This window comes from Diceros bicornis, chromosome 17, assembly GCF_020826845.1.
Source record: "Diceros bicornis minor isolate mBicDic1 chromosome 17, mDicBic1.mat.cur, whole genome shotgun sequence".
Lineage (NCBI taxonomy): Eukaryota > Metazoa > Chordata > Mammalia > Perissodactyla > Rhinocerotidae > Diceros > Diceros bicornis.
The window spans coordinates 1,025,650-1,052,551 of NC_080756.1; the positions used below are offsets into that span (position 1 = coordinate 1,025,650).

The window sequence follows — 26,902 nt, forward strand, 5'->3', positions numbered from 1 at the left end:
AGGTTTCAATACGGATTTTGGGGGGCACCAACATTCAGACCATAGTGATCCATACAGTGAACAAGACTGACTGCTGCACTAGTGTCACTGAACACGAAGGGGACAAAGGATGGAGCCACAGGAAATACCAACTTCTAAGGGCCTGGCATGAGGAGAGGGAGACAGCAGAGAGCCTGCGGAAGTGTCTGGTTGGAGGAAGGACCCCCAGCCTCCTAGGACCCCAAGGAGTCAGGCAGCACCTGCACCAGCAGATTGGCAGCAGCCCATCCTGGGGCACCTGGTCATCTTCCCACGGGAAGCCCTGAAGGGGCTGCAAAATCCTCGTGGAAACCTTTTGTCTTTCTTCTTAATGGTTTTGACTTTCCCTCTTCTCTTTCCTGTTTCCCTGAATCTGATTTCCTCTTGTGCCATCTGCTTTTCCAGTTCTTTCCCACCCCCCTCCTCCCCACTGGCCTCCCCTCCAACGGCCATTTCTTAGCTCTCCGATGGCGCTCGGAGGTAGTTTTTTGATCTCTGATCTGCTCTATTGGAAAAACGTTTAGTCACACAGATTAACCTTTATTCTATATCCAAAAAATGTCTGTGGAGATAATTTTCCATTACTGTTTTTTGTTGTTGTTGTTCTCTTTTGGTTTTGTCTTGTAAAATGAACAATTTCAGCATCACTAATTCACAAAATTCAGATTTCTTTACTTTGGGGTCTCTGTGACGTCAGTACTTTTTAAAGGCAGGGTCCACGTGTTTTCAGCGGCTGAGTGCGGCCGTCCAGCGTTGGTCCTGGGCTGTGTCAGGGACGAGCCAAGACTCAGTCTCTCTCTCTCGTTTCTCGGCTTTCCCTCCAGTCCCAGCAGCTGTCACCAACCTGAGGCTCACAGAGAACTCCACCAGACACCTGTCCTTCCGCTGGACCACCTCCGCGGGCGAGCTCAGCGGCTACAACATCTTTCTGTACAACCCGGATCGGACTCTTCAGGAGCGAGCTCAGGTTGACCCGCACGTCCAGACCTTCTCTTTCCAGAACTTGCTGCAAGGCCGGATGTACAAGATGGTGATCGTTACTCACAGTGGCGAGCTGTCTAACGAGTCTTTCATGTTCGGGAGGACAGGTAAGACCCAGACCCAAGCAGGGAGCTCGTCGCAATATTTGTCGGCTTGTCGTTGATTTGCCCTTGGTTCCCAATCCCACCCAGGGTCCGGCTGTATGTGAAATCTGTGACCTGTAGGCTTTCTGGCCCTAAATCAGACTCTGGATTATTTCTCAGAACAGTTCTGCTCTGGTCTCTGCTCTGTGGCCCCCACGTGTTTACCTCACAGGGTTTGGTGAAAAAATGAGCCTGGCTCCTCTACTTGCCAGCACACTGCTGCAGGAGGCCGCTAGCCCAGGTGGCTGTGGTCAAGCTGGGCCCTGCAGCTCCTGCGAGAAGAGACGGAATGGAGGGCAGGTCCAGAGAAGGGCAGCTCCAGAGGGGACCAGCGAGTGACAACGGCTGTGAGCGGAAACGCAGCATAGACACAGTGAACACGAAGAGCTCTGGAGATGAGAGAGACTCACTGGGCTGCAAATAAGAAGCGAAATCTATTCTTTCTCTATAATTTGAGTCCATCATCTCATTTTTCTATTCAATTTTTTTTCTCATTTGACAATAGCTTTTGCGAGCTCCTCTGGGCACTGGGCTCACTGCTGGCGTGTGACAGTGACCAAGGCAGACGAGGTCCCTGGCCTGGCCGAGCTCTGTCTCAGCGCAGAGGGGGAGGGGCCAGGACAGCAGATTCTCAGGGGAGATGATTTGGGAACACCTTCAGTTCTGTGAAGGAAATAGACAGTGTGTTGTGGCGGAGAGTGACTTGGTGGGACAAGAAACTACATTAGAGAGAGAAGGCCTTTCGTTGGAGACCTAAAGGTGGGGGAGCCCCGTGAAGAGCACATCCCAGGCCCCCAACAGAAGTTCTCAGTTTGTCTTTTGAAGGGAATGAAAAGAGCATCAGATAAGCCTCAACCGTGAATAGACTTGCCTTGATTTACCATTTCCAGGGCCATCTGCCCTCTGCACATCTTCCCTTATCTGCTCATTAATGTTTCAAGTCCCTCCAACCAGGCACAACAGTCTTCACTCTCCAGACAGTAATGAAGCTTCAGGACCCACAGGACAGGTGCCAGCGTGACTAATTTATACACTGGTAGAAGTGACTGGTAGCACTTCTTCCCCCAAGTGAGGTTCCACCAGCATAGACTTTGGTAAGAAAGAGCAGGAGACAATGAGAAGCTGAAAGAGGGGGAGGGAAGTGAAGCCACAGAGAGGAATGTGATGGGATGGTGGCCGCCAGTGAGATGGGCCGGACCAAATGGGCTGGAAGCTTTATGAGCACTTTCGGGGCCTTTTATAAGCTAAGTTATGAACTGTTTGGCCAGCTTTCATTGATCATTTCTGAAGATTTCATTTTGTGTGTTTATCAGAGTACGCGTGGTGAGCACATAGAAGTGACCACCCGTTGCGTTTGGTTTTATTTTAATTTGTGCCACATTTCTAGACCACAGCCCCTAAACTTAAGTGACCTGAGATAGAGGCACAATCTGACTCTACAAAGGTACTCCTCCCCCCATGCCAACATAGCTCGTGTTTTCACCTGTGGGCCAAAGTGCCTTTTTTCTAACTGTTTTGCTTTTAGTAAAGGTCTCCCCTCTGTTTAAGTCCCAGCCGCTGTGAGCAACCTCAAGGGATCCAGTCGGAACACGACAGACAGTCTCTGGTTCAGTTGGAGTCCAGCCTCTGGGGACCTTGACTTTTATGAGCTGATTCTCTACAACCCCAATGGCACGAAGAAGGAAAACTGGAAAGACAAGGACCTGACAGAGTGGCGTTTTCACAGCCTTGTCCCTGGAAGGAAGTACACGCTGTGTGTGGTCACTCACAGTGGAGACCTCAGCAACAAGGTCACGGGGGACAGCAGAACAGGTGGGAGGCCCAGGTGCAGCGGGCAAGTGTCAACGGGAAGTAGCTTCCAAAGACGCGTTTTAATTACGGTTTTAATAAGAAGAAGTAAAATCAACCATGGTGAGCCACGTGCTAGCCCTGAACCTGGGAAGGCACTATGTACAGCAGAAAAAGGAAACAGACTTCAGTTAGAAGGTCTTGGTCCTTAGCTGAGCTCTGCCACTTACCTATGTGAAGCTGGGCAGGTCACCGAGCATCTCTAAGCCTCAATTTTATTATCTGTAAATGGGGATAATCACATATATCATCATTGTGTTGCTGGGAGCCCTCACATCCCAAATCTGATGGAATCAATACCTTTGCACACTTGGAACCCATTCAGACACCCTCATGCTCCATAGCAGCCTGATAAGGAAGCTCTGGTTGTGAAAATTAAAGGAACTGTACGTAAAACACTTGAGGACAGTGCCTTACACATAGTAAACTATACACGGAAGCTCCTGTTACTATATTATCATATTATCTCCTCCTACAAAGTACATTAAAAGTACGTCTGATGTTGTTCAGCTGTCTTATCTGTATCTGTTATGGCATAGAAGTGATTGCATGATTTTTCACATTCTCCTGCATGCAGCCCCAAGTCCTCCCAGTCTTATGTCATTTGCTGATGTTGCAAACACGTCCTTGGCCATCACCTGGAAGGGGCCACCAGACTGGACAGACTACGATGACTTCGAGCTGCAGTGGTTCCCCAGAGATGCAGTCACCGTCTTCAACCCCTACAACAACAGAAAATCAGAAGGCCGCATCGTGTACGGTCTTCGTCCGGGGAGATCCTATCGATTCAGTGTCAGGACTGTCAGCGGCGATTCCTGGAAAACCTACAGCAAACCGATTTTTGGATCTGTGAGGACAAGTATGGCATGTTTTGTTTCTCTTGGTTGTCAGATGGGGTGAGGAGGAAGTATGTGTTGCAGCATCTTATTCCCATGGGACTTGGTTTAAATCCACATTTCTACTTGGGATTTGTTAGGTTTGAATTCAGGCAGGAGTCTGTACAGATTTGTTTATTCATTCAACACTAACAGTCATGGACAATAAAGAAATCATCTCTGCCCTCATGGAGCTTACAATGGAGTGGGATGTACTATCATTAAAAGGCAGTTCCATTGTGGGTGTGATGAAGGACACATCTGGCCCTATAGAAACACGAGGTCGGGGCACCTGACCCAAAACAAGGGAGCTTCCTGGGGGAAGAAACACACAAATCGACACCTAAGGCAAGGGCAAGATTCACCAGGTGGAGATGGGGAAAGAAGTGGAGAATATTCCAGGGAGAGAGAATAGAATATTCCAAGATGAGGCAGAAGAGAGAGACAGAGAGGAGTTTAGTTGGCTGGAGCATGAAAGGTGCGGACTAGGAGAATCAGGTCATAAAATGTCTGGTGAGCTGTGGTACCGACTTTGAACTTTATCCTCAATCAATTGGAGCCACTGAAGGATTTTCGGCCGAGACACCACAATCAGATTTGCACTGTAGAAAGTCACTCTGGGTACAACTAGAAGGGGCAGACTAGAAGCAGAGTGATCTGGTAGGACATATTGCTGTAAATCCTAAAGGTAAAAATACTTCGACAAGGAATTATGTATCTGTTTCTTCCCAAAGGCATTTTGGGATAGATACAACAAATGTGAAGGAAACAAAGGTTTTCAGCACAGGAACCTCAATCCAAATATTTATGTATCAATAATACCCATACATGTAGCTTCCATGATCAGATCAGGTAGTTGTTGGTCGTTGATAAAATATATAGTTGAAAATTAGAAATGTAAGCAAGTAGTTGTTTTGTTTATTCAACAAACATTAATGTTATAACAATCATATGTGTGGTCCATATTGTGGCCAAAGAGCAGTTGGGATCAAGAAATCGTGTGTCAAGAGAAATGTGAAAAAGAACCAGGAGTTTTAGTTTACAGCAAGCTCAGGATGGGTTTTCAGTGGCTGATTGTGGGCTGTGTAAAGGCGCTCAGTTTAAGAGCTCAGTCGCGGCTGGGCTGGTCAGATCTCGTCTGGAGCGTTGTATTCAGTCCTGGATGCTAGAACTTAAGAGAGGCGTTTACCAGATGCGGCACGTTCAGGAGGAAAGCAGCCGGCAGGAAGAGGGACTCGATGCTGAGTTTATAAGGAAAGTCTGGTGGAACTATGAGGATTGTATTAGTTAGGACTGGGTTTGGCAGTGGGTAACAGAAAACCCAAAATATCAGAGGATTAAACAAAGTAGAAGTTTATATTCTCATGTCAAGTCATTCCAGCATGCCACTTCTCACAGACACGCTCCAGTGTGACGAACAACTCGAAGTTCTCAGTCACCAACCTTCCTGTTCTTCCAGCCCCACCCTTGGGCCTAGGCTCATGGGTCATGGTTTTCTCTGCCTAAAATGCCCCTTTCCCAGTATGCTGGCGTGGTGTCCTCTCTGCCAGAAAGCCTCTGCTGACTCCTGCCCATCACTCACGCCAGCAGCGGAAAGTTGTCTATCCTCCACACAGCATCTTCTTGCCCCATTTCTTCTGGTATGTTCTCCTTTCCACCTTGCATCATGGCTATTTTGGACTCTTCTCCCTTCCTAGGGGTTAGAGCTAATGTCTTATTCACCTCTCTGCTGTTCACAGTGCCTAGCAGAGCACCTTGCTCATAGTAGGTGCTCTTTTCTTAGTGAATGGGGACATGACCTGAGCCTTGGAAGACAGGTGGGACTTAGAAGTGAAAAGGAGAGAGAAGGAAGTGAGGGAAGAGGTTGATGCAAGTTTCCATGATATTCTTTGGGCAAATTATCAGAATTATGGATTAGGCAGGATGTTTTAAGACTTCCTCCAAGGCTGAAAGGGAAGGTCTCAACTGCGACTTAGTTTGAAGGGAGTTCACCAGATCAACAAGCAGTTAATGTTTGAAAAGGCACAATTATTGCTTGCCTCAAAGGCCAATTCTGCCCCCATCCTCAAAAATCTTCAGGTTGATTTTTTTCCTAGCTCATCCTCATCTAACCTGTTGTGACTTGGCTGGCATCTGTAGACCTTGATATGGAACAGGAATTCATTCCGTGGCACAGATGCTGAGTGTTTCAGAGTTGTGGTTGCTGAGAACCAGGACCCTCTATCAGAGCATGTGTCAGGGGCAGGTGGTGAGTTCCAAATCAGAGCCACAGGTGCTGCTCTGGGAGGGCCGCCTGGGTCTACACACAGTTCCTGGAAGCTCATCTATGTCATGGGTCCTTCATGAGCTGAAAGAATGATCTGTTCTCCACGCAGGGCCAGCATTACCAGCTGTGCAGGCACACAGTGCCCCAGGCTTAGAGGGGCCCACACTTGGTTTAATTCTCTGCTATCACCATCTGGAAACTCTTAATAATATTTTGAACAATGGGCATCACATTTTCACTTGGCCCTGAGACCTGAAAATTATGCAGCCAGTCCTATCTACAAGATTTTTGAGTGAACATACAATTCTAATCTGGGGAGGTGGGGGAGGTGGAGAAGAGAGGAAAGGATGAAATTTGTAACAGGGAGCATAAAAACCCAACAGTGAAATGGAGGGGGTTTTCCAGTTTGGTGTTCTTAAGGTCAAGCATAACTGTCTTTTACCTTGCTTTTTTAATCCCTCCCCACATCACACAGTGTTTTTGTGAGGCTTTTTGGTGGACTAGTCTCTGATTATTGCCATCTGAGCAATATTTTGTGCAACAGTCAATAGAACAATGAGCTGTCTTTTTAAATTTAACGTTTATGAAAGCTTTTGACTCCTGGAATGAAATAGCGTGGTCTAGACCTACGTTTTCAAGTTCTATTGCAAGGCCTGAGGGCTCCTCAGACATTCCAGGGGAAAGGGAGGTCACCTCAGCACCCGACCCCAGTGCACACTGGAAACACGGGACCAGAGCCCCTCTGATTACAGATTGGGGATCTGAGAACTCTTTTCTAAATGGCTCAGCTGTTAAAATTCAAAAACTGCTATCCAAATTCAACTTTAATAAGATTTTTTAAAAACAACAAAAATTTTTAAAAACCTACTATCTAAATAGTACAGTGTAGCTCCATAGCATGTAATTAGAGATGGGGGCATGCAGATTGGGGCAGCCAACAGGGTGTGGTTAATAACCTGCGCAGTCACATAACTGCTTTTCTTTCCAACTGAATCTTTTCTTTGTTGTGTTTCTCACCACCATCCACTGAGTCCCTCCCGAGTCAGGCAGAAGAAACTGAATGGCCATAAGCACAGGGGTGGTGTACGTGGGAACCACAGCAGTTTCAGTGCCCAGAGCATGGCATGCGAGCAGGGGGAGAAGGCAAAGAATGGACGAGGGAGACAGAAGCCAGAGCCTAGCGGGTGACGAGTCAGCAGTGCCCTGTCTTAATTTCCTTACGAAAAGAACTAGCATTTCTTGAGCAGTTGCTATGCCAGCCACGGTTCTAGGTGGGGCGTGTTTCAACTCCCTGAATCGCTACAGTAACCACGCAAACTAGTATTCTCAATTTCCCCGCTCTACAGAGGGACACAGACGGGTCACCTGACTTCCCACTTGTGCACAGCTGGTAAACAGAGTGTGAATTCAGAGGCCGAGCTGCACTTCTCACCTCCAGACTACTCTGCCCACCTCCTCTCTGACTTCTGCCTCCTGATCTTAGTGCCTACCTGTGCATCTGTGTTCCCATCATCCTGGCACTTGGTGGCTTTCTAAAGGGACAGGGTGTTCACTTTTAATGTTTTTCAAAGCGGGATCTGGCAGGCAGAAATTCCCTTGGAGATCGATGAGAATCTTGAAAAACAATCCAAATAAAGTTTGAGAATTATTTATTTAGATCTCCCGCTAATTGGACCCAAAGGAGCTGAAAAAAGATGTCCCTCGGAGTTGTAAAACGTGTCTCTGTCTCTCCCCCTGCCCTTTAGAGCCGGACAAGATACAGAGCCTGCACTGCCGGCCGCAGAACTCCACGGCCATTGCCTGTTCTTGGATCCCTCCTGATTCCGACTTTGACGGCTACAGCGTTGAATGCCGGAAAATGGACACTCAGGAAGTTGAGTTTTCCAGAAAGCTGGAGAAAGAAAAGTCTCTGCTCAACATCATGATGCTCGTGCCCCACAAGAGGTACCTGGTGTCCATCAAGGTGCAGTCGGCCGGCATGACCAGCGAGGTGGTGGAAGACAGCACCATCACCATGATAGACCGTGAGTGTCCCGGAGGCGTGCCTGGGCGCCTTCCTCTCTGTCCTCCCGGCACCACTGCCACTCACATGCTCACGTCCTCATTAGCAGGCTCGCTGTCGCTTGGAGAGGAGGACCCAAAGCTCCGGGAAATGGGACATTTCTCTGAGTACAGTAACCTGGCAGCAAACAACTTAAAGGGTCTTAAAGTACTTGAACGAGTTGGTATTTAATACATCACTTTGCCCCATCTAGTCAGAGCTCTAATGGGGCTTTTAAGCAATTTGATGTTGCAGCTTCAGGAAATCCTGCTGAGGAGCTGCCGCTCTCATTATGTTTGAGGTGCCACCTGCAAATGGTTTCCTCTGCCTGCTTCCCTTCAGGGGAGGAGGGGGCTTTCTTAATTACACGCTTTAATTAAGCGCGTGCACACACACAAACACACACACGCGCACAGAGTCTGACGCCGGTGAGTGGAGACCTTCGTTTCACTGTCTGTCTGTAAAAGCAGAGTTGTGACCCTTCTTGGTTCCTCCTTCTCCTTCCAGGCCCGCCTCCTCCACCTCCACACATTCGTGTGAATAAAAAGGATGTGCTCATTAGCAAATCTTCCATCAACTTTACTTTCAACTGCAGCTGGTTCAGCGACACCAACGGGGCTGTGAAATACTTCACCGTGGTGGTGAGAGAGGCTGACGGTAAGTGACGTGAATAACTTCCTGCAAGACACAGGGTTGCTTTCTCAGAGGTCACTGAGGGGGCGCCTTCTGGGGCAAGTTTCTAAGAGCAGAAAACCTAATTTTTGTATCATTCCACTCTCTCTCTGCTGGATGCAGGGAGATGTAACAAAAAACTGCTCAAAGGCTCTTTCAGCAATAAAGGCTATTATCTGCTGGGCTTAATTATTAAATGAGTGAATAATAATAAGAGCAGCCGCAGCAATAATGACAGGAACCATCATTTGCTGAGCCTGGACCCTGTGCCAGGCGCTGCTGGAATTGCACTGCATGTTGACTCATTCAGTCTCCTCTGCTCACTCAGTCCTGTTCAGCACGCTCTTGTTCTGCCGTTAAGCAGCAGTCTGCTTCAGCTGTCTTCCCCTTCCCGTCTCAGATACCTCAACCAATCACACGTTCCCAAACCACCCACCAGTTCACAAAGCTGCTCAAAAGGTTGAAAGAGGGAAAAGTTGATCATGGAAAGCCTTCCTCCTTTCTCTACCGAATTTTCAATAGTGCTTTTCATTCTCCAGTCCACTCAATTGTTCAGTGTCTGCCCAGTTCCTGTGGACGCAGCAAACACCAGGTGGTGGTTATAACAGCATCCCCCACCACCGCCAAGTGTGGTCTTTGGGGTTCATCATGTTGGCGTTTGTCACACCTGCAGGGGGCGGTCTTTGGGGGCACACGTGTCCGCAACAGTCCAGCGCATACGAGTGTCAGTTATAGCACAGACGCTCAGCCTAAGGGCAACTTTGCTTCTCCACTACTGCCAGCAAGACAGTATCTCCAGGACCCACTCATTTGGAGCAAAGGTCATTAAACAAGAGTCCAGGGTGCGATGAACCCCCGCAGTACCACTCCCTGAAGTTCATTGTAAATGGTATTCGATTTCTACAACATTTCTCTTCCTAATTGTGCTTTCCTCCAGCCAACATCAAAACTCAGCGGTGCCAAAACACACCGCAGGCCGGGTGGACGGGGAAGGTTCTGGGAAGTGTCTGCAGGAGGGGCCGGGTCAAGCCGGGATTAGACTGCACGCAGTTTACAGGACAGAGCTGCACCCGAGCAATTATCAGATCGGGCGTGGCTCGTGGAGCGTGCTCAGGGACACTGCCTGGCTTCGGACTTGATTTCTCTTCTCCTTCTCCATTTCCCAGGTCGTGGGGATTTCCTCATTAGCTCAGCCACAGTGGTTACTGGAAGGGAGAAAGTTTACTGAGTGGCCAACTCGCTTTCTGGAGCTATGGGACATGTTATCATTTGATTTAATGAGCTGCCCTCTCTCACACACACATTTTATTTCCTAGAAAAGTGATAGTATATATGTGTGTGTGTGTGTATAATTTGTATATACATGCTTTATTTTTAATTTTTTATTTATTTTAGAAAAACTGAATTAAAATTAATTTCATTGGGAGGATTTGATCAAGTGCAGAGATTCTGCCCTCTGGGGATGACCAGACATGTGGGTGAGGAGGCAGCCAGGTTAGATGTCACTAAAGTCATGGAGAGTCAGCGCATCACTGTGGTTTCTCCCTCCAGGCAGTGACGAGCTGAAGCCAGAACCGCAGCACCCGCTGCCCTCCTACCTGGAGTACAGGCACAACGCCTCCGTTCGAGTTTATCAGACCAATTATTTTGCCAGCAAATGTGCGGAAAGTCCTGACAGCAACTCCAAGAGTTTTAACATCAAGCTTGGAGCAGAGATGGAGAGCCTAGGGGGGAAATGCGATCCCAACCAGCAGAAATTCTGTGATGGACCGCTGAAGCCACGCACTGCCTACAGGTGAGACGTATTACCATCGTCTGCTGGAAGGGACGAGCTGCATCACTGGCGCTCAGCTGTCTGGGCATTGGAGGCACATGAGCTCCTGTAGATTAATCACCTGTGTCACGAGAGTGCTCTCATTGTGCGGGGTGACTCATAAAAGTCGTGTCCCTGACTCCACTCACAGGCGATGTGTGAGGAGGACCTTCTGCATTGTGCAGAAGGCCAATCCATTATGTGAAGAGCTGAAGGTTCTTAATAGATTGTTCTTTCTCCTAGAACTTCTTTAGTACAAGTCAAATAATTTCCCAGGTTAATGATTGTGAAAATGTTCAAATACAAAGATTGAGTTTAGGGAGACCTGAGAAATATGAGGTTCTATCTTCCACTTTTAGGGAGGACTGGAATTACACTTATTTATTTACCTTCTAAGGCATAAAAAGATGCAAATGGTATTTGGTCCAGACAGAACTCTTGAAGGGAAAGGCCCTGAGTGATGGGAGCTCCCCTTCCGCACGCTGAGACTGCAGATGAAAAGCAACTGGGGGGTTGTCCCAGGAAGCATGACTGTAGCTAACGGGTGCTTCCAGCACGAGAACTGGCTGTGCCCTCAGTCTGCACAGGGCTCCCAGAAGGCAGAGAAAGCAGAAGCACCAGCCTCCCAACCAGGGTCCTCAAGAGAAAGAGAAGCTGTGCTGCTGTCCTGGGTACGAGGATCCAGGCATCCAAGACTGGTACTTCTGCAAAGGACGTGCCTTCTCTGTTGGGTCTTCCCAGAGCTGGTGGCCAGCCAAGATGGCAGCCAACCAAGTTCTCTGTGGCCAGTGTCCGTTCTTATTGTTCCACACCCAGGTCTTACTGACTCTTACGGATTTTGAGCATCAGCCCTGAGTCTCAGTAGAACCTTCCCTGCCGGCTCCAAAAGGAGACAGTGATGTGGTGTCACACCTGAGGACATCCTAAGCCCTTCCCTCCCATCCACAAAGGCAGGCAGATGGTTTTCCTAAAACAGAGTACAGTCATCCCCCCTTATCCAAAGTTTTGCTTTCCTTGGTCAACCATGGCCCGAAAATATTAAATGGAAAATTCCAGAAATAAACAATTCATAAGTTTTAAATTATGCTCTGTTCTGAGTAACATTCTGAAATCTCACTCCTGGGACATGAATCATCCCTTTGTCCAGTGGATCCACGCTGTATCCTCCACCAGCCCATTAGTCACTTAGTAGCCGTCTGGGTCATCAGATCGACTGTCGGGGTATCGAAGTGTTTGTGTTCAAGTCACCCTTATTTTCCTTAACAACGGCCCCAAAGTGCAAGAGTCCTGATGCTGGCAATTCAGACACGCCACAGGGAAGCCACAGAGTGCTTCCTCTAAGTGAAAAGGTGAAAGATCTCGACTTAATAAGGAAAGACAAAAAATTGTTTGCTGAGATTGCTAAGATCTATGGTAACTTTTATTACAGTTTGTTGTTATAATTGTTCTATTTTATATTATTGTTGTAATCTCTTGCTGTGCGTAATTTATAAATTACACTTGATCAGAGGTCTGTATGTACAGGAGAAATACAGCATCTCTAGGGTTTGGCACTTCCCGCAGTGTCAGGCATCCCCTGGGGGTCCTGGAACGCATCCCCCACGGATAACGAGGGACTGCTGTACACACTTGGGGCAGGATCTCTGTGTGGCTGCCTCTGCCCGGGACTCACCACAAACATGCTCGTGCCACCCCAGCCACGGCTGGCACCTCCGGAGGAGACACACAAACGTATTAGTGACGATTCCCTCAAGAAGAGGCCGCATGAGCCTACCTGAAGGAGGTGAGATCTTGGACAGAGCAAAGGAGAAATGTAAGAGATCAGAATGCTGGGTCCCTCAGTTCCCATAAGAATCAAACGATGCCTCAGCTCCTGTTCACTGGAGCTCAAGGAAATTTGAGCAAAAGTCTCCCGAGGGCTCTTTTCTCTTTGTGAGCTGGAAAGTCAAGGCTATTTCTATTTGTTTGCTTTCTGAGAGAGGAGAGGAGATGACTAATTACTGCATTTGAGAGAGAGACTGAGAAGCTGTAGACGGTTCACGTCCAGACAGAGCCCAGCCGTCCCCCAGTCACCGTCCCTGTGCCCGGCCGCTGCCAAGGGCCTGGGGCGCCCCTGCATGGGAGCCCCAGCACTGCCCTTTTCAGCTGTGTGACCCGGTAACCCTCACTTTCCTCACCTGCGGAATGTCAGAGCTGTCCTGAGGACGAACGTAGGCGACAAATCAAACCCAGTCGCATCCCGTGGAGGTTAGGGCCTTCCAGGGGCTCCCATTCACCTCCAGGAGCAAGTGAAGACTCCCAACTCCTTCCCCTCCTGCTCACCTGGAGGCTCTGCCTCCCGCCGTTTGCCCCTCGCACCCTGCCTCTGCTGCCCTCGCTCCTCGGAGCTCCCTTGAACGGGACACGGCTCTCTTACACCTCTGAGTCTTTGCACATTCTTCTCACTCTGTTTGGGTAGCCCTCCACTCCCTTCTCTGACTGGGTAACTCCTCTGGACGCCCCAAAAGCCAGCTCAGCCTTCAACCGGCCCCACACCACCCCTGTCAACCCACAGCCAGGCAGTTGGCCTCAGCTCCATTTCCACAGCACCAGTCCTGCATCTGCCTAGACATCAGGATTTTAACCCTTTGTTTAATTGCCTGCCGCCTTCACTAGCCTGCGAGAGCTCACAGTCTGACAGGGAGACAGACGAGACATTGGTTATGGATTGATACGGCAAGTCCCCGGCACAAAAGAGCCACCCAATGAATGTGTATGAACAAACAAGAGAAGGCGCCAAGATGCTCTAGGAAAAGTTACACATTCTTATTATAGTGTAATCCACTCACGCTGTACAGATCTGTCTTCTAGAACACAGCTTTCCTCATTTCTCCAGAACACGTCTGGTTCAGTCCTGTGAAAAGCAGGCCAGGCAGCCAGTGCTCGACAGGAGGAGGCACACGGGAACCACGTCTCAGAGCCTCCTGAGCGGTGATGCTGAGCCCTGGCTCTGGGCGGTCAGAATTCTGCCTGTCTCGAGATGGTGTCTCCACACTGACCCTCAAGGCTGTCAGGCATCTTCCCTGTGGAGAGAACGGGTAGATCGGACACAGAGAAAGAAAAATCAGAATTGGAAAGAAATGGGAAATGCTGAGTTCAGCAGATGTGCAAGTTCGTGATGTCAATGACAGTGTTCCCATTCGTCGCTGGATTCCTGTTACCCCGTGTATGACTAACGCTGTCCCATGGGGGTAGGGGCCGATCGTGAGGGTGAGAGGCAGCTGGAGGTCAGGAAAGTGCCTACCTGGTCTTGTTTCTCTTCTACAGAGAACAGCAACATGGCCACGATCAGGTGGTCAGCTTCTCTTGACCTCAAATGAAGGAAACTGAACCACATGATCCGTGCTATAGAATTCCGATTCTGTACACATTTAAAGTTGAAATAATTCCTGTCAGATATCTGTGCATTAAAATAATCTTATTCATGTACAGATACATAAAACAGGTCTGCGAAACATAGGCAGAAATCTTGAAGCACCTAAGAGGGGCGTAGGTAAGTAAGTGCTGTGAAGGTTCAAGGGGCTTCTTGGAGGAGGCGCCATTTTAACTGGCATTAGAAAGTAGGGAAGGATCTGAAAATCTGGAGATAAGGACAGGAGGAGGGGCAAGGTGGTGGGAACAGAAGGAGTCAGTTCAGAGTCAGAAAAGCATAGACTGTTTAGAGAGGAGCAAATAGTCCAGTTTTGGGGTGGGAGGGGTATGAAAATGGGGAATGGGGAGACAGGATGGGATGGGATTCTGATGCGTGCCAAGAGCTGGGTGAGGGAATGTGGCCGTGACCTCCACTTTTGGAAAGGTTGTAAGGGCAGAGTTCCTGATGACCCAGTAATTTTAAGCCAAGCCTATACTAGGTCATCGTCTCCTTCCTGGTTCCTAAAGGAGCCCATTCATCTGCACCCATTTGGTAGTTTGCATTTGCACCTGCGAATCATGGAATTGCAGAACAGAACACGTCAAGGTGTTGTATCCAGTGCTTTACTTTACAGATGAGGAAACTGAGGCACAAGGCACTTTAGGGACCATTCCACTAATCAGCGGCAGAGCAGGAGCTAGACCTCAGAGCCTCTGCTTCCCAGAGCCGGCCCTCTTTATCCCTCCAATAGAAGTCTTTGCTGTGAAACCAAGAGTAAGCCGAGAGGAAACGAGAGAAGGAGATCTGGACTAGGAGTCAGAAAACACGGAGCTGGGTTTTCTTTGCACCGCTTTCTCTGTGATCTGGAAGGAGACCTGGACTCTGCAAGCTCCAGGTTCCAAATGTCTGAAGGAATACATGCTTCCTTATTATATTGTAAATGTTGGAGATGACCAAGGAGGACCATGTTTGTGAAAGCTCTTCCACACTTACAAATCACTACACGGGTATAAGGAATTCTTTTCACCGGAGACTCCTTTCAGTCTCCAAAGGTACAACATGTCAGCAACACACACCGACTCCTCACTTCCCGCAGAACATGCACTGACTGCTGGTTACCCTTTGGGAATGCCCCACTGTACTTCCACCAACAGTCTGTTACTCCAGGAAGTACAACTTTTGCCTTGGAAATTATCTTTTAAAGATGGAAATTATAGATGTGGTTGGTCGATATCTTGTTCACTTTACAAGGTGACACTTGGACCTGGGCGTGACTTGGAAGGAGGGGGCCAAGGGTCAAGAAAATTGGGCCCAGCCTGGGATGACTTCAGTATTATTACAGGACGTGCTCTGATACTTGGGGGTTGAACAAATATAGATTTTTTTTTAAAGGAAAAATGAGTCTTCCGCTCACGTTCATAGGATTTAAATTAACACTAGAAGTTTTCCCATATAAACCAAGCGTTATACCCTATCAGTAAACCTACAGTCTGAGAATCTTCAAGATAGAAAGAACTCAAGAGGTGGCCCCAGCCAGTCTTTAACAGTGCAGGACACTCTCCTACATCTTCCTGGAGCCCTGGTTCTCCTCCAGCCGCTGCTTACACCCCCTCAACGATGGAGAGCTCACTACCTATGAGGCAGCTCCTACTCTAGAGGTTAGAAAGCGACTTTATGTTCCCAAACTACAGGTCCCTACGAGGTCAACCCACTGAGTTAGTTCTGCCTTCAAGAGGAAAACCATTGTGTCTGTTTCCTCTTCTGCATGGCAGACTTCCTTAAATCTGAAGTGATTACCCTGTTCCTCTAAGGCTTCTCTGTCATTGTCCTGGTCAGTCCCCTCAAATGATCTCTAATGCTCCCTAAAATATGTGCCCAGAAAAAGTCAGGCGCAGCCCTCCAGCCAGCGCCTGACTCACCTGGAGAGCATGAGCCTTAGGTCCTATGATGGGGACAAGAGGCTTTTCATCCAGGCTGAGGGGACAACTCTGTGTTTTAGTAGCTGCAACCTGCTTGCTTATTGAATTTAGGGCCAGCTGGTCTCCAGGCACCATCCTGTGTGGACACGTGGACGGCCACCCCAGCAGCTCTCCTGTCCACATGACGGGAGTAACTCCAGGTGTCGGCGGGAGGGTTCTCAACCCACGGCCCACCGTCACTGTGAATCCAGCACAGTCCCAGCCAGGCTCCCCCTCTCTCTGCAGCCCAGCTGCCCATTTCCATCCGTGATGCCAGTGTTCCCCTACGTGACCTGAGCTCAGGTCTCAGAGTCATCTTCAACTCCTCCCTCCTCCTGCAGGCCAGGCCCTCTCTGCCCCCCCCCCACTGCTGCTCCTCTGCCTGGGTCACAGGCGTGGCCCCCTCCCTCCCCTTCCACAGATTTCAGTGCAGGTGTCCTCTTATCAGGACCTTCCCTGACCTCGCCCGATGCCCCATCCCCGCTGCTCTCCATCTCTCACTCTGCTCTTTTCTTTTTCACAGCACCTGCCACCATCTGGCATATTAAACTTGTGTATTATGGTCTGAGAATGTAGCCCCTGGGACGGTGGGGACTTCGTTTGTTCCTTGCAATGTCCCCGGCTCCTGGGACAGGGACGGGCACAGAGTGGGGCTCAGTAAATATTTGATGAATGAATGAATGAATGAATGCGTGGACTCAGTTCTGTCTGATTCTATAATTCCTGTCCTACCCTGCATACACACTGACCTGGTGCCCACACTGTTTCTCCTTGGACACACGTTCTCACCATGGTCACACACTAATTTGCACTTAAATGGATCTGTTTTCTTTTCAGAATCAGCATTCGGGCTTTCACGCAGCTGTTTGATGAGGACCTGAAGGAGTTCACAAAGCCACTCTATTCAGACACGTTTTTCTCCTTGCCCATCACCACTGAGTCAGGTGAGGCTCCCCTCCATCCACCCCTGGGGTCTGCCAGCTGCCACGTCACCTACGGGGGGCCCAGTGGAGGGTCTGGTGACATGGCTGATGAGGGGACGTTTATTTTCACTTGGAATTAAATATTATGTGATCAAGGATTGATGTGGATTAGAGGAATTGTACAACTTCTCTAGGAATGGACTGAAAGAGGATTAATCTCGAAAAGAAGATAGTAATACTAGATTTTTTTCCTACTAAAAATGATTTTTTAAAAATAGTGAGTGAAAAAAATTCAAATCAAGAGCTTGCACACGTCAAAACATAAGTAGATACAAAAGGCCTTCAGTTGTAAGTGGGAATGTATGTATGCATATACATAGAAATGCATGGAAGAAAAGTCTAGGGGAAAAACACCAGTGTATTAACAGTGGATGTCTCAAAATAATGGATTATAGGTGATTTTGTCCTTTTGCTCTTATATGATGTTTTCACACTGTGAAAAATGTTGACATAAAAGGCTTTACACGCATTTATGGGAGAAACCTCTCCAGTGTGTCATGGGGAAGCCTAAGCGCCAGCAGCTCACATCTCCTGGCCCCTCTCTGTGGAGGCGCCCTGCACAAAACTGTGCACAGAGTAGTTTATCCAGTCCTCACCGCGACCCTCTGAGGCAGACACTAGCATCATCCCCATTTCAAAGGTGAGGACCTGAGGCACGAAGAGGTTAGCATCTTGCCCGAGATAGTACAGCTGGGGTTCCAGCACTTTCTGCCAGAGCCCTTGACCTCTGCCCTGCACTGCCCGGAACACATCCACCTGAAGCTGAGAATAGCATCACTTTTCAGCACATTGTTCCTTGAGAACGTGATCAGTCCCAGCCTTTCCCTGTAGCCAGGACTCCCCAGTGCTTGGTCACAGGAAGTTCTTCTTTAGAGCTAAAACAGTCTCTCATGCTGCATGACAAAACATGACTCAGCCTCACAAACACTCCCATCTATTTATGCCAAATATAGGGATAATCTCCCACTTTTCAAACCAAAAAGGGATCAGAACACAGTTAAGAGGATTTAGAATTTAAATTTAAATTTAGAATTAAATTTAAAATTATTTGCTTATAATTTAATGTTAAGTAGGGCTTTGTAAACACAATTCTTTCCTATCTGAAATATTGTTATAAAACAAAAATTGCGTATAGTCCAGTAAAGGAAGATAGTAAACATATATTCAAAAAAAGAACATTAACCACATTAAAAGAAAGATGATTATGTTGACTTGATGAGTCTTGAAAAGCAACATTGAATAAACAAACCCACAAGCAAAAATGGGCTACTCCGTAGACTAAATGTAAGAGCCAAAACAATAAACTTTTAAAAGAAAACATAGAAGTAAATCTTTGTGACTTTGGGTTAGGAAATCTTAGATATGACACCAAAAGCACAAGCAACAAAAGAAAAAAATAGGTAAATGGGACTTAATCAAAATGGAAAACTTTTGTGCTTCAAAGGCCATCGTGAAGAAAGTGAAGACAACTCACAGAATAGGAGAAACTATTTGCAAATCTTGTATCTGACAAGAATGGAGCATCCAGAAGATATAAAGAACTCTTACCTTATAACTCAATGATAAAAGATAAGTTAACACAATTAAAACATGGGCAAAGGACGTTAATAGACATTTCTCCAAAGAAGATACGCAAATGTCAATATGCACATGGAAAGATGCTCAGCATCATTGGTCATTAGAGAATTGCAAATCATAACCACAATGAGATACCACTTCACACTGGCTAGAATGGCTATAAGCAAAGACAGTAACAAGTGTTAGCAAGGATATGGAGAAATTGGAACCCTCACACATTGCTTGTAGAAATGTAAAATGGTGTCACTGCTTTGGAAAACAGTTTTGCAGTTCCTCAAAACATTAAACCTAGGGTTACCATCTAACCCACTCCTAATTATAACCCAAGAGAAATGAAAACATACATCCACACAGAAACATGTACATGGATGTTCATAGCGGCATTATTCATACTAACCAAAAAATAAAGATAACCCAAATGTCCATCTATGGATGAATGGATAAACAAAATGTGATCTATCCATACAATGGAATATTATTCAGCCATAAAAAGGAATGAAAGACTGATACATGCTACAACATGGATGAACCTTGAAAACATTATGCTAAATGAAAGAAGCCTATCACAAAACCCACGTATTTGTGATTCAGTTTATATGAAATGTTAGAACAGGCAAATCTATGGAGATAGAAAGTAGATTAGTGGCTGCCAGAGGTTAGGGAGAGGGAAGAATGCAGAATGACTGCTAAGGGGTATGGGGTTTCTTTTTTGAGGGTGATGAAAATGTTATAAAATTGAATGCGGTGATATTTGTAAAATTCTGTGATTGTACTAAAAACTATTGAATTGTACAATTTAAATTGGTGGTATGATATGTGAATTATATTTTAATAAAGCTGTTTAGAAAATGGGTTACTCTTACCTGTTCATAAACTCCCAGTGGCAGTATCAGACCAGATAATAAAAATGAGATTTCGTTAAAACAACTCTCAGCAATTCACTGGATTTGCCGAAGTCCCAGATGCCGTGACCTGTTTTGTACGAGTGAAACAGAGTGAAAGAGCATTTTTATCTTGGTGGCAAACTGCTGGCCTTTCTCTCAAGTGCCCCACGCTTTACACACAAGCACAAACAAGGTCCACAATTCCTTTATGAGCGAAACACCGTTACCTTCGAAAGTGTGATGACCAACCTGCCGTTCCAGGGTGGTGGGCAGGCAGCATTTCGTCTTCCTGGCTGGGAACTCCTAGCCTGTAGATGGTAAATGCCTCCGTGTGGCATCCTCAGAATTCCATCTTTAACGACGTTCCTGGGGAGATGGGGTTTCGGTGGCTCTCTTACTGACTCCTCAGCACTGATTTTCCCACCTGGGTTTGCTGTTTCCCTCTGGTTCTCGTAGAGCCCCTGTTTGGAGTCATTGAAGGTGTGAGCGCAGGCCTGTTCTTAATCGGCATGCTGGTGGCGGTTGTGGCCGTATTCATTTGCAGACAGAAAGCCAGGTGAGTACCAAGACCCCTCTGGTCTCTGGGCCCACGACTTGAAAGCTGCAGCTGAAAAGTAGGGGAAAGTAAGGCAATTTCTCCAGGTTATTATCCTTTGCTTCTCAAGAAAAGCAAGTCAAACCCTAAAACCATGACTCCCTTTTCAGCCTTTCCACACGCCATTGATGAATTTTGCCCTTACCAAGTGACGGAGGGAGGGGCCCCCGGGCTGGGGACGGGTGTAGCTTCACTGGAATGTAAAATACTCCTTTTGCAGAAGAGAAAAACATCTTTGTGTGGTTCAGTCTCCTCATGAAGACAGAGGTGTCCACAAATTGTCGGCCCAAATATGTCTGAAATATGCTGAAGAATGTGGCTGACAACACCACTTTGTGGCTCGTCTCTGCCATGCTGAGTTAAGCAGAGACCAAGAAGAGCCAAACAGCACGTGGCCCCAATGCCACGCTCTCCCGTCTTGGGGGATTTCTCTCATTTGGCACACTGTCCTCTCTTGCAGTCACGTCTCGCATCTGAGGCTTACTGGTTTTTTTAAGGAAGGTTTTGTTGAGAGTGTGGGAAGTGGTCACACCCTGTAGCCAGAAACCAGAAGACAAATCTTCAGCTATTCAGAGACCCATCTCTAGTAGGAAAATCTATTCCTTCTTTATGCCCTTCCTCCTTTTCCCTCCCTCAAAGAGACATCGGCTGAGTGTAAATCTACACGAATACTGAAAAATCCACATTTGCACAAACAGGCACAGCCTTACCATGAATGAAAAATGTGTTTAAATGAAATTTCCTGGTGAGAATATAAATCCTCTGCCTTGTGTTTCAGCCACAGCAGAGAACGGCCCTCTGCCCGCCTAAGTATTCGCCGGGACCGGCCGCTGTCTGTCCACCTGAACCTCGGCCAGAAAGGGTGAGCAGTCTCCTCCCTATGGTTTATTGAAAGATGAGTTGATTGTGTTGTGTTAGGTTTGCTAACGAGGTCTTTCTTCTTTCGGCTTCCCTCCACAGTAACCGGAAAACGTCTTGGTAAGAGAGAGAACTCAGTTACTGTATTATCTGCTTTTCAATTACAACTCAGACTGGTCATGGCATTTTCCCTTTTCTTTGGTAATTTTCTTTTCCTTCTATTTTTGATTATAGCCCAATAAAAGTAAATCAGTTTGAAGGGCACTTCATGAAGCTGCAGGCCGACTCCAACTACCTTCTCTCCAAGGAGTACGAGGTACGACTTGGACGCCTGATGCTTCAGCACCCTGGTCCTTAGCAGGATGTCCTCCCAGCCTCCACTGTGGAGTCACAGGCCCACCGGTTCTGGCGTTAGGATGATGCTCTCAGCTGAGCATTCTGTTTTGCCCGAATCCCTTCCCTGCACAACATACCACCTGGTCTCAGAGGCCAGTCCAATCTCTAGAACAGCACAGCAAAGTGCTGCCTGGATCAGATGATAAGAAGGAATCAACAAATTTCAAACACAAACCTAACGCTGTCAGCATTTCACCTGCCGTTTGCGTGACTGGGAGACAGTGTGGTTGGGTGCAAGTGCCCAGTTTTGGGTCCGGTTCCCGGCTTTGGCCCCTGTGTGACTTATCCTGTCTGAGCCCCATCTGTGAAGGGAGATGAGGCTGCCTCCTGCGGGGCTGACCCAGCTCTGTGGGGTCAGAGCTGACACAATTGCAGTACCAGGCCTTCCACAAACAGTAGCAAGTGCGTGTGTTCTGATATCATTGTCTATCTCAAGGATCGCATGATTTGCCTTATTCTACCCCATGTTCTGCACTTGCAAACTTGTTTTTGACCTAACAGGACTTAAAAGACGTGGGACGAAACCAGTCGTGTGACATCGCACTCTTGCCGGAGAACAGAGGGAAAAACCGGTACAACAATATATTGCCCTGTGAGTTTGCGTTGAAATTTGTAAAACTGCCTTCCTCTAGCCATTTCTTCTCTTTGCTGCAGTGAAATGGGGCTACAGAAACAGGGTGTAGCTGGATGTGGCAGGTCTGAGGCTCTGAGTGCCTTTAAAAGAGAGGACTTGTCTGTTACTGAGCTTCCCTCCGGAGGGTAACAACCAGCTTAACTGGTCACAGAGGCCTCTCTTGCTGTTGGTGTCTCACCGCAGGGTCCTACGGCCCTCCTTGTAGGCACAGGAGCAGGAAGGGGCTCTACAGCAGGGCCAGCCTGGGTTTACTTAACAAAGTCTCCAGTTAGCAATTATTATATGTGTTTTCATTATCCTTACCCTATTAGGAGAAGCAGCAGCAGGTCGTTTTTCTGGGTTGTGTTCATTCCCGCAGGGAAAGGAGCGGCTGCTCCGTAGTGGCACAAAGGAGAGCACAGACGGGGCCTCGGCATTTGTTTGCGTGTGTGTTTATGGGCCACCTGTGCCACCTGGGGCCAGTGAATCTTCTGATCTGAGCCTCCTCTGTGAATGGAGATGAGGAGACCTCCCTTGTGGGGCTGTTATGGGATCAGAGTGAATGCATGTCAAATACACATTCCACAAACAGGAGAAAAGCACCCCAGGACTCAGTGACAAAACTCTCTCAATACACTGCCTTCCAGACGATGCCTCGCGAGTGAAGCTGTCCAACGTGGATGATGACCCATGCTCTGACTACATCAACGCCAGCTACATCCCTGTAAGTGAACCGCCGGGCCCTGGGCCTGGACGAAGCTATGCGGGGGGCTGCACTGCAGACGCCTCTCCTCCGTGTGCTCCCACTGTTCTCAGGTCTGGAAACATACGGGTTTTAGAAGACCATGTCTGATGGCCATGAAATGCAGGGAGTCTAGTTCCATCGTTGCTAAGGCCCAGTTTTCACAATGGCTGTAGTCACACAAGATTATAATGAGCCCAGGAGGCATCTCAAAGGTTTTCTCCCCAGAGAGATTAGAGCTCCCTGAGGAAGCTGGGCCTCCGCTGCTGAGGCTGCCCAGCTAGGGAAGCTGGTTCAGAGTTTTTGGTATTTTTGAAAACCACAGACGCAGCTCAAGGTTGTGTCAAATCTTTGGGCTCGGATTCTGGCTAGCATCTTGCCAGCTTCCTGCAGTGCCCCACAGCAGAAAAAGCTTTCAGGTCAGACAGACCCAGGGTTGATCCCCATCTCTGCCCCTTGCTGACTCTGTGACCTTTCGCAAGTTGTCACCTCTTCGGGCCTCCATTTCCTTTTCCAAAAAGTGAGGATAATATAGTTACCTCAGATGATCATCGAGCCACTCAATGAGCGCTCTAGCTAAGTGCTGACTGTGAGTCAGACACTGAGCTGCTACTGGGACAGGATCAGCTGGAATCCTGACCCCCCAGGAACCCTCAGCAGGTTGGGGCATCAGGAAACGATGGGGCGATGCCTCGGGGAACAGGACGGAGCCTGTGCTGCTCCAGCGTTAACATACCTGCACACCGCATGTGTTAACACACCTGCACACCGCATGTGTGCAGATGCTGCTTCAGCAGGGCTGGGTGGGGCCTGGGACTCTGCATTTCTGACAAGCTCCCATGTGATCGCTGGTCTGAGGACCACGCTCTGAGTCACAAGAGGCTAGAGGCTGCACGGGAGCTTCTGGGAGGAGAACACCACCCAGCAGAGAACAAGATAAAGGAAGAGCAGGCAGCAGGCTGAGACTTGGAGGACAAATAAGCGTTGGCCAGATGACAGGCAGTGTTGGGGGGGCGGGGTGGGGGGTGGCAGAAGTCACACAAGGTAGAGGCCCTAAGGAGAGAAGGAGCTTCCACGAGGAGCTGCAAGTAATTCTGTACTGCTGGAGTGCAGAATGAAGGGGTGGGCAGACCCAGCCCAGAGAGTCGTGGCCAAGACGAAAGCAAGTGTGTGACCCACGGCACGTTCTTTGGTGGATGCTCGATGGACAGTGGTTTCTCTTCCCTGACGTGGCCCTTGCCTGGTGTCCTGCCAACATTAACCTAATGTCAATTATCCAAAATGACGAAAACCCTTCTACGTCAGATAGGGAAAGAGCCTGATCAGTTTAGTCCTCAGTCCACACACACACACACACACACACACACACGCACACACGCTCACGCAACTGAGGGTGAAGTGTTTTCTGCATTACTGCCCTTAGAATAGACCGGCCTGAGAACAGGGAGTTTGGCTCTTAACACAGTCGGGTGTTCCGGCCTTTGTCCTTCCTGCTCCCAGGCCTGACACCGTCAGTATCTTTCCCTGAGGTCAGGGCCTGGCGAACCATCTAATCTGCAGAGCCAGCCCTTTGTTCACCTTCTGAGAGGCCCATTGTTCTGACTCCATGCTGTTAATTCGTCGCAGGGAAACAGCTTCAGGAGAGAATACATCGCTACTCAGGGCCCTCTTCCTGGCACCAAGGACGACTTCTGGAAAATGGCGTGGGAACAGAACGTCCACAACATCGTCATGGTGACCCAGTGTGTGGAGAAAGGCCGGGTGAGTGCATGGTCTCCCTGACTTCCCGCCGTGCTTTCCGCCGCCCGGAGGGAGCGCTGCCCCGTCAGCAAAAGCCGACCCCCACAAAAGCCCCGTGGGCATCACACGAGAACATCGCTGTGAATTAAGCCACTTGTGTATAAGTACAGGCTCTGAGAGGTGACTCCGATTCTGACTCTGGTCTGACGTTTCAGTCAAAGGTGTTTCCGTGTGAGGACTGGGGTTATCAGACAAGCCCAGGACACAGAAGGATTAACTGGCACCTGTCTGCTCCATCCTTCAGTGAGAGAGCCACCTTGCCAGAGTCACTGGCTCAGCCCTGCTCTTAGGAAAGCAGGAGAAGTGACCAGCAGACACAAAGTGAAATAGTTATCTGGACAAATTAAGCAAACCTCTTGTAATACACTTATCATGCTTTATTTTATGTGGTTCCTTTGAGGACTAAAAGAGAGATTGTGTGTCAAGTGCCCAGTATCTGTAGTCAGTCAATCTGTGTTCACAATCCTCTTTCTCGTCTCGCTGCCTGTAAATGTGAGCTTAGCTAAATGGTCTGACTTCTGCAAGACCACTTGGCATGTGGCACTTGGTCCAGGTTAGGGCGGTGGTGTCAAATATGAACCAAACAGGGCCAGGAGGACAATGCCTTCCTCTGCCCAGCTCCGTCTTTCTTCAGAAAGAGCCTTTGTAGGACATGGTTTATCTGCTAGTGGAACTGAAATGCGGAGGAAATCAACCACAGAACTCAAGCCACGGAACATTGTGCCTGGAAGGTCAATGGATCCACGTGCACTGCCTCTCCTTCACTGGCAGCAGCAGCCCAGCTTGAGCACTGGGCAGGAGCCGGTCAATGCAAAGCAGACGGTCAGCTGGCTGCAGCAGCTGATCCTGGAGTCCAACTCAGGAAGACGTTTCGAGGAGGGAATGTCCAGGTCCACAGAGGGGTCATGTTTCCGGACTCACTCTTTGTCTGTCTTCCTCTAGGTAAAGTGTGACCATTACTGGCCAGCGGACCAGGATTCCCTCTACTACGGGGACCTCATCCTGCAGATGCTCTCGGAGTCTGTGCTGCCCGAGTGGACCATCCGGGAGTTCAGGATATGCAGCGTACGTTCATTTGACTTCATGTAATAACGCAGCTTGAGTCCCGCCTGGACGGCCGTCACATTGAAGGTCTGCCCGGCACCGTTCCTCTGATTCTCCTCTCTGCTCCTACAGGAGGAACAGCTCGATGCACACAGACTCATCCGCCACTTTCACTACACAGTGTGGCCAGACCACGGGGTTCCGGAGACCACGCAGTCCCTGATCCAGTTTGTGAGAACCGTCAGAGACTACATCAACAGAACCCCCGGGGCCGGGCCCGCCGTGGTGCACTGCAGGTACTCAGGGCCTGGGACCCGAGAAATGGCAGCTGGGAGTCTGACCAGAGGCCTGAGCAGGGGAGCTGGAGGGTGCAGGGTTTGTGCCGACCGGCCCCAAAGATGTGACTACATCCTTCTCCCTCTCCTCACAGCCTCACTGCTTCCCGCTGACTCTCCTTCCCACCTTCCCTTCTCCTTCGCCCCTCACCCTCCCTCTCCAGCCTTATCTCTCCCTCTGGCTCTTTTTCCTACTGTACAAATGCCAAGTCCATACGTGACTTCCAGGCCACCCATCATTGGGCCCACCTGCACCCCCAGTCCAGCTTCCCAGAAACCCCCTTCCCACCCCAGTGGGGAAGGAGGCTGCACACGCTGGTTCTCGCCTCCTGCTCTCTCTCCCCTCCAGCTGTCTACCCTAACCATCCTTCAGGACCCCTGCTCCAGACCTCCCTCCAGGTCGAGCGGCACTTGCCACCCACAGCACCAACTCTGCTCTTAAATTCCTGCTCTCTTGACTTCTCTTTGCTTCAGATGGTATGTCCATAAAACCAACCTAACATACAGTCTCTCTTTCTCTCTCTCTCTGGGGAGCCTGGGGTTTAGCTAACTAGCGTTTGCAGCAATGCTTTGCTAGCCCTAACTGACGGGCATTCATAAATGAGGGGTGAGAGAAATGTCAGATGCGCTCGCTCTCTCCCAGTCTGCTCTGTTCCCGGGGGACCTGCTTCTATGTGTTTTTGGAACCTGGTGCATCTAACAGGAACGGGAGGCACTCAGGAGCTTCCTGCTTTCTGAAGAATGGCAGGCGTTTTCACCCAGGACCGCTGGAGAACGGTTCTTCTTTTTCTTGTAAATATGTGCATCAGAAATCCCCAGGTTGTACAATCACTTTTGGGAGCAATTTGGAAATCCTTCCTGACACTGAAGGTGTTCACACCCTACGATTCAGCAGTTCTGCCCCTAAATATCAACCCTGGAGAAATCTGCACACACGTGCACAATGATGTTCACTGCAGCACAATTTTAATAGAGAAAAACTAAAAATGATCCCATTGTCTACCAGTAGGGTATGGATCGTGGTGGTTTGTGAACTCTGTAGAGTAGTTAAAGAAGTTAGATCTACAT

General features: G+C 48.6%; 1 protein-coding gene across 2 annotated transcripts in view; it reads left to right on the plus strand.

Moving 5' to 3' along the window:
* Positions 1-26,902, plus strand: part of PTPRB (protein tyrosine phosphatase receptor type B) — a 106,612-nt gene that overhangs the window by 67,132 nt on the left and 12,578 nt on the right. For both annotated transcript variants that reach the window (XM_058557631.1, XM_058557630.1), the window contains 16 exons: positions 843-1,106; positions 2,691-2,954; positions 3,568-3,849; positions 7,877-8,155; positions 8,680-8,829; positions 10,396-10,639; positions 16,844-16,950; positions 19,908-20,007; positions 20,825-20,908; positions 21,007-21,024; positions 21,139-21,220; positions 21,802-21,892; positions 22,561-22,637; positions 24,282-24,416; positions 25,398-25,520; positions 25,632-25,795. In XM_058557631.1, coding sequence (XP_058413614.1) covers positions 843-1,106; positions 2,691-2,954; positions 3,568-3,849; positions 7,877-8,155; positions 8,680-8,829; positions 10,396-10,639; positions 16,844-16,950; positions 19,908-20,007; positions 20,825-20,908; positions 21,007-21,024; positions 21,139-21,220; positions 21,802-21,892; positions 22,561-22,637; positions 24,282-24,416; positions 25,398-25,520; positions 25,632-25,795 — 2,464 coding nt within the window. The remainder of the gene's footprint in view (positions 1-842; positions 1,107-2,690; positions 2,955-3,567; positions 3,850-7,876; positions 8,156-8,679; positions 8,830-10,395; positions 10,640-16,843; positions 16,951-19,907; positions 20,008-20,824; positions 20,909-21,006; positions 21,025-21,138; positions 21,221-21,801; positions 21,893-22,560; positions 22,638-24,281; positions 24,417-25,397; positions 25,521-25,631; positions 25,796-26,902) is intronic.